Source organism: Apium graveolens, chromosome 9, assembly GCF_009905375.1.
Source record: "Apium graveolens cultivar Ventura chromosome 9, ASM990537v1, whole genome shotgun sequence".
Classification (NCBI taxonomy): Eukaryota; Viridiplantae; Streptophyta; class Magnoliopsida; order Apiales; family Apiaceae; genus Apium; species Apium graveolens.
In genome coordinates, this window is record NC_133655.1 from 146,925,914 (window position 1) to 146,937,816 (window position 11,903).

At 33.8% G+C, this 11,903-nt stretch overlaps 2 protein-coding genes across 5 annotated transcripts; one reads left to right on the plus strand and one right to left on the minus strand.

Moving 5' to 3' along the window:
• The first annotated feature begins 336 nt into the window (after nucleotides 1–336).
• Nucleotides 337–6,260, plus strand: LOC141683317 (uncharacterized). 4 transcript variants are annotated; one of them, XR_012560230.1, is made up of 5 exons: nucleotides 337–574; nucleotides 694–2,188; nucleotides 2,844–3,009; nucleotides 3,511–3,641; nucleotides 5,539–6,260. XR_012560230.1 is itself a non-coding variant. In XM_074488014.1 (2 exons), exon 2 carries the CDS (start codon nucleotides 882–884, stop codon nucleotides 1,956–1,958), a length of 1,077 nt encoding a protein of 358 aa, XP_074344115.1. In that variant the 5' UTR covers nucleotides 337–601; nucleotides 694–881; the 3' UTR covers nucleotides 1,959–2,248. The 4 variants fall into 4 exon arrangements, 2 of the variants coding, with proteins under 2 accessions (XP_074344115.1, XP_074344114.1); XR_012560231.1 differs by lacking the exon at nucleotides 2,844–3,009; XM_074488014.1 differs by lacking the exons at nucleotides 2,844–3,009; nucleotides 3,511–3,641; nucleotides 5,539–6,260 and having other exon boundaries at nucleotides 337–601; nucleotides 694–2,248.
• Nucleotides 6,261–6,408: 148 nt separating this feature from the next.
• On the minus strand, nucleotides 6,409–8,078 carry LOC141683319 (peroxidase 73-like). Its single transcript, XM_074488015.1, has 4 exons — nucleotides 7,766–8,078; nucleotides 7,267–7,467; nucleotides 7,000–7,165; nucleotides 6,409–6,922 (listed from the first exon to the last, which is right to left on the minus strand). The coding sequence occupies exons 1-4, from the start codon at nucleotides 7,985–7,987 to the stop codon at nucleotides 6,507–6,509; spliced, it is 1,005 nt and encodes a 334-aa protein (XP_074344116.1). The 5' UTR covers nucleotides 7,988–8,078; the 3' UTR covers nucleotides 6,409–6,506.
• Between the last annotated feature and the right edge of the window lie 3,825 nt (nucleotides 8,079–11,903).

Here is an 11,903-nt window from a genome sequence, read left to right on the forward strand (position 1 = left end):
CGGACTGGTGTTTTTTAAACCGAAACTGAATTTGAACCTACAGTTGCAATTTTTAATTTTAGAACCCGATAATATATGATTGTGGTTCCAGTTTTATCCGAAAACCGAGCCGAACCGGTCCATACCCTCCCTTAACTAACATAATTTATTACTTCCTGATAATGCAACATTACAAATATATCTCAATCACTCGTGCTCATATACATAAATAAATAAATTATTAATCTGTTAAATAATAATATATTAATAAATCATCAATAATTAGAGCGAAAAGTCCGGTAAGCACAATATAGATTGCAAAGGACATATAGAATTAGTTAGTTATAAAATCCCGGTATAGGACGGACCCGTTGACTTGTATGTCATAGAGTCATAGCACATCAGCACAACCCCCAATTTGAACACAACGGACGCACAAGCTGAGTCTAACTCCACTTGTTCACACACGCACGTGTCAGTTGACCCCAATTACTCACTCTTCTTACACAAACACCCCCCTTTACTACAACATTCAAACCCTAATCTCATCTTCGAACAAACTTCAATTCAGTGATCCTATAATCTCAATTCTCAGGTTACTCTTCACTTCACCACTTGAATTGTATGTACTTGCTGTATCTATGATTTTATGTTACTTGTACTTGTTATTTTAAGCTTAATTTTAATATCTGTTTTTTGTTTAAATTTGTACAGTTGTGTCTACAGTTTATGTCAGCATGTACTGAGGTTACTTGAATAAATGAGATCAGGCTTTATTAGGCTAGTGGTTTTGTTTTTCGGGACTCGAAAACTAGGGTATGGATTGTTTCCAGAATGTTGCGTTTATTGTTTTTTGATAGTGATGTTTTTTTAAGTGGTGTTGAAGGATTAAGTGATCAAAAATGCCAGCTAGTCGGCATTGCTTTCGGATAGATACTGTAGAGTTGAAAGTTCGGATTGAAACTAAAATTGGGGAGGAAAAAGCTGAGAAGTACTTTAATTTATTAGACAGATATTTGCGTCTTCAGGTGTCCAAATCGGAGTTTGATAGAGTTTGTGTTGAATTAATAGGGAGACAGAATATTTGTATTCATAATGAACTTATTCGAGCGATTGTGAGTAATGCAAGATTTTCTAAGACTCCTCCGCCAAAACCAGTTAAACGGAATGGTTTGCTAAGTGTGAAAGTGCCGACTGGGATTGAGAAAAGCAGTTCTCAGTCACTATGTAGAGATGTATTTCCGCGGTCTCCGAAGAAGGGAAGGACTCCTAATATTCGGGAACGCAAGTTTAAAGATCGACCAAGTCCTCTCGGGCCTCATGGGAAGAACCATAATGTTACTTTTGATGATAAGACTGCAAAAGGTCAGGAATATCAAAATGTTATGGATTTAGTTTCTGTAGGTAGCAGACCACCTGGTGAAGTTAATTCTGTTGAAGATGGAGAAGAGGTCGAGCAGGCATCTGGAAGCCCAGGAATTTACAGTAGAAGCTCAGTTAGAGCTCCTCTTGGCATTTCCATACATGCAAAAGGTCCTAGGAAATTACTATCTTATGGAAGTACTCCTGATCTATTAAATCAGTCTTGCTATATTAGTGGCGAGCTTCCAGGGAATAGCTCTTTAAAGGGAAGGTTGGATCAGAAGTTGGAGTCAGAGGGCTCAAAAATTTCAATGGATGGGGTTAACTTGTTGAGTACCGGGCTGGATGTTTTCCTGAAGGGATTGCTAAAACCTTGTCTACAATTAGCTGGTTCAAGGTCTGAGCACTCCCACTTTAATCAAGTTAGAAATCAGGCTGCATCGGGTGTAAATGTTAAAAGGCCCATGCAACATGCACAAAATCCAGTAAGATCCTTTCCTGCTTCAATGTTGGATCTTCGTGTTGCAATGGAATTGAATCCCCGGATACTTGGAAGTAATTGGCCGCTGCAGCTTGAGAAGGTTTCCTTGGGTGCGCCACCAGATAGTTGCTTTTAAGATGTGCTCGAGTAATGAAAAACTATTTTTATAGCTTGCCCAGAGACAATGTTGCATTCTAGTGATTCAGTAATCCCTTATAACTATGACGCAGACACATGATAAGAAATGCTGAGGTATCCACATTGTTAAATGCTATAGAAAATTTTGACTCAAGGTCACTAGGTTGTATATAAAACTCAGTGCTGATTTTTCTGGAAAGGGGTTGGTTACCTGTAAAGTATAAGGATGTGAGTACCTGTAAGAATTCTAGCTGTTATAGATAGTTTATTGGCATTTTCTCTTTTTTACCTTATATTGATAGTTGACTAATCTTTTTACTTTATGTTTGCCCAATAGTTTATATCAATAACTGCCTGATGTATCACTGTTGCCTTCTTTCTATATAAAATTTTGTTTGTTCATTGTGGGTTTAGCCTCTGTACTATATTAAATACTCAGATAATTTGTTCTTCATTTTCTGTTGCATAGTGATGAACGCCCAATTTCGCCAACGTACTTCGTCCATTATTAGTGGTTAACTGCTTATTCGATTTACTCTTAACATCTGTTTTTGCTTTTGATGTATTCAACAGGGCTTCATGAGAGCTTAGTAATGTGAGAAGATATTAATTTTCTCAATTATTATGTCTGACATAACCTAATATTCTGTTTTGTAACTGTATAGACTCAGTGATGCACATAGAATGAACAATTTTAGATGGGAACCTTAAACCGTAGATGGCAAAGATATTCCTATTTCTAGCAGTTGTTTATGAGTGTTTCATCTATAGTTGGATTGATCTGTTTCCACCTTTGATTAATTATTGGTGTGTTATGGGTGCTGACACAAGTCCTATGCATTTATTTATAAAAAGTGATTGTTGAACTGTTGAAAATCTACAGAGAGAAGTACAGTTCCCCTTGGCAAGTCATACACTGATGGAAATTAGTTCTACGCTAGTCAGCTAGTATACTACCATGCTAACTTATTTTGGCAAACAAGATTCCAGACATGGTAATCTTATTACTTGGGGACAAAAAACTTCAGACTCGGTGGTCCGCTAGGCAGGTTGCATACTCTGACAGGAACGGTCCTTTCTTTTATCTAGTTTCCTGACACTGTTTCTAGAGTATCTTTATTATGCCAACTTCGTAAATAAGATGCACCAAGGTTTTTGTCTTAAACATAGTCTGAGTTCTTGGCTCTGGCTGCAGTTGCAATGTAATAATAAAATTTGTCTTGCACATAATAATTGATCTATTCTCTTTATAAATACATGCATATGTCATTTTCTAGTACTTTTACAACGTAAAGACGAAAAAATAGTTTGAGAAATTGATCGTTAAATTTGATTACTATTTGGGTTTGATTGACTTCCATGAGATCTTTTTGGGCCTCAAAAATCAAAATCAAAACCTAAGGTGCTGAAGTATAGGTTAGATTTGGTGTTATTTTTTTGAGTTGTTACTAATTTAGTATAAGACCTTTTGTTCATACATTCAACCATATCTTCTGACCCGAAGATCTACATACTTTTCATTCCTATTATTTACTAATCTTATCATGCAGATTGCAGTATGCTGATTCTCATATGGAAATATTATTTATTTTCCAACTCCTACAGTCTTGGTTTGTGTGGTAACTTACTCGACGATGTTCAGTTTGGAATAATATTTGAAGCTATACTTGGTTGCCTAAAGGTAATTCTTGGTTTTCATTCCTTTCCTTGTCTTAGTTTTCTCTTGCGATTTATAACTGCATGAACTGAATTCAGTATATCAATAAACTTGTGTAGACTGGTTAATTCGTAGAACATTCGCACATTCTGGAAATTTGTTATATTACTGCAGAAGACAATTGTTTGTTGACAATAAACTGATAAATAAGTTTTTTCACACTGTAATAGTATTAGGAAGAACATAATTTTGAATTTTTTGGCTTCTGTCAGCATAGACTGTGCATGTTCCAGATTCCTGATCAAGAAAAGAGCTAATTCGATATAGTAAAATCATTTTGTTTTTGTTAAGTAACCAGCTGATGCAGGACAGCTTATAAGAACAATGATATATGTAACAATAACACTAAAAAGATAAAACTTGGGTGATTTAACCACGGAAGAATCACTACCCTAATGGTTTACCAACCGTGGAAGGGAAAAAAAATTTTGGACTGCAACCCACGAGAGACCCAATTCAGTATTTATGTAATATTTCAGTTATCAAGTCTAACTAAATATATGGGAATTACAATTCTTATATAGGGAATAAAAACCCTAATAAAATAAACGGATGGACCAAGACCAGATAACAATTGGGCTTATTATAGGATTTACTACATATTCAATAACCTATTAGCCCCACATGTAAGATACATAAACAAATAGTTTTAATTCTCTCTAAATTAAATAGTAAATACATATAAACTAATAATAACATATATAAATTTCACCCCTTTTGTTTCTCATCCCTAGCTCTCCCAAAACCTTAAGGTTTTAGGAGGCCTTAATTGGATCATTATATGCAACAATCCCCGTAACTCGAACGAGTGGACAAACAGAGAAATAATTTTAAATAGCGGAGGTAGGGGGTCTGAGTTGAACTCGAGATCTCTGGTCTCCCCAAACCGAGTTTAAGGGTGTGTTTGGCATTGATGTTGCAGACAACACCATCAATTTTACTGCTTTTCTGAAAAGTGTTTTTGGTCTAAAAACCGCTGTTAGAGAAAACATGAAACATGTCCTGCTTTTCAGTTTTTGCGGGAAACAGTTACTGATTTCAGCATCAAACCTCACCAAAAGATTTTTTTTTAATTTTTTTTTCATCAAAACATATTCGTTTCAAAAACGTTACTAAACAGTAATCTGATTTTTCTAAAACTACTTTTTTCACCAGCACTTTTTTAAACAACATAACAATTTTTAACAACAATTTCAAAGAGAGCCTAAGACCATGTTAAATGACTAGTTCTCCCAAAACCTCAAGTGACCGGTTCTCCAAACCTTAAGGTGTCAGGAAGATGTCCAAATTGGATCATAGTAGATTTAACAATTGTGTTTAAGCCGCCCCCCTGCGATAACACATCTATTCTTTTAATGTAGAGGAAAGGTATATGCGTACATCTTACCTTTCATAGACCAGTTATGTTTAGTATTGTATCTTCTCCACTGATACCAATGCCCTCAAAAGGCTTTGTTGTGCTTCGTTTTAAACAGATATCATGTATGCTAAGCAACCCAATTAGAGAATTTAAAAAGCAACAAATGATTGATTGATTGGTAATTCCATAATTGATGAAAAATAATAGTTACTTCACCGCCTGTAAAGGAACAAAATTCATCTACATATCAGATGTATCCTATAAAATATTAGATATTATCCTACTATCGACTACTAGTTATGATTAGAAGACTCCAAAGAATAACTTCCAGTCGAGCATCACTGATACTTTTTTCACCATGGTCAGTTTTCCATTTAGGTAAGCTCTTTATATCTTCTCTCTCGGTCTCTTTTATCTGCGGTTCTTTCTTTTTCCCTACTTTCTTTTTATGGTTCTTTCCTAATTTAGACTTTGAGTAATGTTTTTCATGATCATTAGCAGGTTGTATAATTTTTCAAGTGTAACACGGACAGGGTACAGTTAAAAACAATGTTCCTGTGGTCTCTTTGGGTTTATTTTTTCCTTTCCAGTCTTCCTTAGTTCCTTTGACATTGTTGTGAGCATAGCTTGAAGCATAACTACAATGGAATCAGTATCATCCTCTTGGTGTTGATATTTTATAGCCTACAAGAATCAATAGGACTTCTCCGGCAAGCTTTGTATTTATGATTTGCCATCTGCCTTGGACTTTGAATTTTATTATATTTTGTCTGTTTATCCATATGGAGGATGATATGAAATTTGCAAAGTATGTTGCTTTGACATTGTTGTTTTTACTCCCAGCCTCCTCGTCAATGTACAAAGCTTCGAGGTCAATGCCCAGTGTCCAATACTCATGCTACTTTAAGATCAGATTTATGCATCACTCGTCATTTTGTACTTGGTGATCTGCATTTTTTATATGCTTTCAAGTCTGAATTGCAAATAATTCTTAGCCAGTATAATTTCAATCATTTTCTTTGTATTTTGGATTTTATATTTTGCAATTGACTATGAATAAAGAACAGGCTATTTTCCTTCAATTTTGTCTATTATATGTATGAAATGTGGGTCTGTGGCCCTGAGTTGTCACATATTCAACTGAAGTTGCCTAATTGGGACTAATACAGATGCAGTTGTTGCAGGTGATTTACATGTTAAATCTTTTTCACGCTTTGCAGATTACTTTACTTCAACTTTTCTTTGTGGAAATTTTAGTCATTTGAAGGGTAGATATATATCGCACCTCTGGCTGGGCATGGAGGCAATGTAATATAACAAAAGATAGTTATATACCTTGAATTGTTTTTCATGATATGGGAGCAAGTAATATGCTTAAATCTGGACCCAAATTATTCAGTTGTAATTTTCGTAAAGTTGAATCCAATGAGCATAATTTGCACTAATGTTTTGACGAATGTTTCTCCTTCCTATGAATTAAATACAGCACAATCTTGACGAATGTTACCAAATCTGCTTCCTTGGGTCTTGACTTGGATTCGACCCATTTTGGTCATGCCCACGATGAAGGCTCGTTCGAAGGCTCTAGAGTTACCGGCCCAGATGTTAACGAATGGCCTGGATCTAAAATCATTATAGAGAACCTGATCGGAGCTGAAAAGCCCCTTGCCCACCTGAAGATTCTTGTAGTATTGGTTGTCAAATATTTTGTGGGTAACGGGGTCCATATCGACGGCTATTCTTGGGTCAACATCTACTGGGCACATTGATTGTAACTCAGCTGCGTACTTCCTGCTTAGCGCTGGGTCTACCTTTCTGTTACGGCTGAAATTGTAAATGCGATTTGCGAATTGATCACAGTGAGAAAACCCTACTGTGTGGGCAGCTGAGAAAACAAACATCTTACTAAATTAGCAATTTTGCAATCCAGAATAAAGGGATCAGAGTTTGCTGGGAATGTACCTGATAGAGCAATCATATCCATTCGGTTTAAGCCGAGTGATGAAAAAAAGGAAGTAAGCTGATTTAAGTTGAAGTTAGGCTTTGGGATCTTCCCGTACACACTTGAAGAAGTGGACACCAACCCATCTAATCTTCCCAACTCCACTCGGTATGAGGGCCCACCAGACTGCATTAATGTGCATATACAGTCATAATTTTCATAGACATGTGTGAGCAATTTAAGAGGATTGTGGCTGCTATACACGACAAGTAATATTAATTACAAACCAGAGAAATGACATCTCGAGTAGCCATGGCAAGAATATCAGCACATGAAACCTTGTTTTTGCAACCAGGAACTTCATCCACTGCAGCTTTAGCTTTGATCACTGTGTCAAATCCGTCTCCAGCCAGGGACAGATTATCCGGGTGATCCTTCTCAGCTGTATTGTCTTCTCTTGATTGAATCATTATTGATGCATCACAGCCCTGTTAAAGGTAACATGTATTCATACACACTCCTGCTCATACTTACGAGATAGTTATGTATAAACATTTCCTAATTATATGCGCGCTACAGATGGCACCTTAACATTGGTATTTTTTGGGTGGTTCAGCACAACATTTCATACCAATTTAACATGATATAGTATTTCCCTTGGTAAACAATAAGAATATATCATTTTTCTAATGCTATGTGTGTGTGTGTGTGTGTGTGACAGCGTCAGTGTTATTTGCGTCTGTGGTTATACACAGTATGTAGATGTCATGAATCAGGCAGTGTTACCTGGACTATGCAATCATGGAAAAAGAGACGTAGAGTTGCAGGGATTGTAACAAAGGTTTGGTTAATTTTTGTTTTAACAACTTCTCGAACTATGGATTCCACCTTGGGACAAACATTGGCATAGTAGTTTGTTCTAAGAGCTCCGGATGCTGGACCTAGGTGGATGATCAGGCAGATACTAACACAAACTGACCACAAGGGTACTAATACTCGGCCACCCATTGATGTTAACGGGAGACAAATGAATGAGATGGGATATGATATATATACACTATTACACACTCATGTATATAAAAGTGTGTGTACATGGAATGAAAGAGAGCAACCAAAAGGTGTAGAGTACTAAATACTAATAATACTACCTTAAATCCACGGTGGTGGTTCTCGTTAATAATTAAAAATTTTATTTATTCTGTAATATTATAATTTTAAAATATTTATATAAATATATACTAATTATAAATTTTTAATATCAGTCGTAGTTGAGTAGGATAAGTAGTTTAACAATTTAGTAGTTTAACGGATATATACCATTAATTTTTTTTTAATAATAGGATAAGTTATAATTGTAATTTAGTAGAATAAGTAGTTTATGTCTGTAATAGTTTAATAATTTAGTAGTTTAGCGGATATATAACACTATTTATTTCATCATATTATAATTTTAAAATATTTATATAAATGTATAATAATTATAAATTTGTAATAAAATTATAGGATAATCTGTGGTCGTAGTTGAGTAGGATAAGTATATTATATTTAGTACTTTAACAATTTAGTAGTTTAGTGGATATATAATACTATTTATTTATTTTTTTAATAATATGATAAGTTATGATTGGAGTTTAGTAGAATAAGTAGACTATGTATGTAGTAGTTTACTAATTTAGTAATTTAGCGGATATATAATACTATTTATTTATTTTTTTAATAACCAAAATTGGGGAATACCCGTTATTATAATATTGTATAGATACGTTAAGTGATCATTAGGGTAAACCTGCTAAATACATGTCAATTTTAATTTATAAATATAATTTGATTCAACGGTTATCCCGTTATTTTGGTTATTAAAAATAAAAATTAATAGTGTTATACACCTATTAAACTACTAATAAATTGCTAAACTACTGGATATAATTTCCTTATTATCTCCTAAACCAGGTCTTATTCTCCTAAACTACGACATTATTCTATTAAACTACAAACATAGCTTATTTCTAATTATTTTATTATGAATATATATTGAAGTTAATATATAATTAGATAAATAAAATTTTAAAAATATTTAAATATTAACAAGAATCCTAAACTTCGATCAAGCTTATCCTCTTAAACTACAAACATCGCTTATTCCTAATTATTTTATTATTTTATTATGTACATTTATTAAAGTTATTATATAATTCGATAAATAAAATTTTAAAAATATTTAATATTAACAAGAACCCGTGTATCGCACGAGATTTAAGGTAGTATAAGTAATAAACTATAATTTGGTATTGCAACAGATTAAATAGGCTAGATATATAAAAAGTAAATATAAATGGAGCAAGATGTGTGTCTATATGTAGCAATATTTTTTTTAAACAAATATGGCTTATAAATTTATAAACATTTGTGGGTGAGTAGAGGTCGAACGCAGGAGTTGAGACGAAAGAGGATAAAAGAGTATTTGCTCAAAAAAAAAATCTTGGGATTTTCGAGATGAACGAGGGTCAAATCTAGAAATCGTGAGGAAAGAAGATAAACTTTTAATAAATTGAGCTATTTTTAGCTGTATGAAACTTAATTTTTAAGAATTTTATGTATTGGCAAGTTTTGATTAATTATTATGATATATAAACTAATCAGAGTCGAATGAGACGAGTTGCTCTAGGATCGAACAATTACATAATTTGACTCATGCCATAATTGTAATTAACTATATTGTTGTATTTCAACTCGAGATCAAAAAATAGGTTCAAACATGTTTGCTGGTGAAAAACTAGTATAATTTCCTAATTTGACTGTGCAAGATATGTTATGAAAGTCACTTGAAGCTGTTTTTTTTAGAACAAAGTGGCATTTCCTTACAAAATGCTACAACTTGAAGTGTTAAAAATAAACCAAAAGGAGGCCAATAATCAACAGGAAGAGAACACCTACCACACACACACATACAAAATTCAAAACAAAACAAAGTCTCTGCACCCCTTAAAACGATTAGTCCTTAGAGTCCCTTTTTCCACATAATCAAGCTTAAGCTTTTGAGGGTACACGTGATAAAAGTTTTCTCTTGTTCAACTCATTTTAAGCATTTGTTGAAGTTAGGCGTGATCGGTGTTCTGGTTAGATATGTCTTAAAAAATATAAGATCTTGTTTGGGCTATTTAATATATAATCGTAGGGTATTTTAATCGATTATAGAAATTAAAGGCCGCTGAAATCTTGTCGAATTTTATTTGTTTAGGGAAGTTACTTTGACATGGGTTAAGCCTCTGTAAATAAATCATTTCAATATTAGTGAATAATAATTTATTAAAATTATAAATTTAGTAAGTTTTTGTTTTTTTTTACTGTATTGCTTAACCGTTGTTTTGGAGATTTGTAGTTGAAATCGCCGTGCAGTGAAAAGATGAACAATGGAATAAAATGTCATTTTTGAGTGGTAAATGGTCTAAAATGTCACTTTTGAAAATAATGGCTCAAGATGTTACGTTTTATTTTTTAATGCAAAACGGTATATGGTATTCTGTTTTGATACTTTATTTTTTTCTAATTTTTTTATAATGTGCAAAACGTTAGTTGAAGTAATGTTTTGGCTCAAAACGGTACATCATATAGCGTTTTGTACGAAAACGGTACTTTATCTACCGGTTTTGTGCATAAAAAAAAATTAAAATGCCAAAACGTTACACGAAGTACCGTTTTATGTTTTTTGCATTAACGTTACACGATATACCGACATTTAGGATCATTTTTAACCCCCAAGTGACACTTAAGGCCACCCCCGAAAAGATAATCTCCCCTCCATTTCTGTTTCTGTTTTTTTTTTAACTTTTGGCTCATGGGTTAGGTACTTACTAATTTACCTTAATAAGACAGAAAATTATATGGTCTGTATAAAACTTATCGACGATATGACTATACTTGATTTTATCGGCCTAGACCATTAGAATTATGCATCGAAACGTAAATCACAAGGGTTAAACTTATGATTCAGATAACCTAGAAATATGGAAAATGCATATATGAAGAAATAAAACAGAAGCTTAGCACACTGAACCTGGTAGACCATACTAGGACTCATAGGATCATATAAACAAGGTAAGAGTTGCGACTTTTATGGATCCATGCAAGGGAAGTACCATGATGATCCAAATAAGTTGCAAGCAGACTGAAGGAGTGACTACAAGATTATTAAAAAATTTCAACAGAATTTAACGTTCCGTCAATCAGACATGTATGCTTGCTGATTTGGTATGATATACTATTAGTAATTCGTTAGATATTTTAGTCTGAATGTAATTCTGAATTGGTTACCGTTCGTAAAGCTAGTAAGCAATAATTCCCAATTCCAGATTCCCTTAATATTTTGACTACTACAACAATGTTAATCGGTAAACTCCGCTAGTTCAAAATGTTAGAAAATTAGGATTTGAGAGCTTAATTTAATTATGTTCTTGATATTAATCCTAAAATCTAATGATCGGAAATTATTCAATGATATTTGAACTTAAATTTTCATGCATGGTTTTAAGAATTTTCTTAATGAAATCCACATGAATTGAGAGTTGAAAGTAACTTGGAATTTTGAAAATGTTTGTCCCGCATTGAAATAAATAAAGGGAGTTGTGTGTTTTATATGGTATTACCCACATGAGTAGTATACAACTACTAAGGTGTGTGATGGTCCATTGTGTTGTTGTGTGTTTCACGCGCACACACGCGCCGCCGCCCCGCCACGCACTGGACCAGACAGGGTCGAAGGGCGAATGTCTCGGCGTTCAAGGCGACCTGGGCGAGGATTTTATTTATTTAAGAATTAATTTTAATTCGAATTTATTTATCGGTGACTGGATTACTATTATTGTAATAAATTGTTGGGATGGGTTTGATACTGAATTGGGCTTAGTTACTTTGTTAGTGGGCTTAG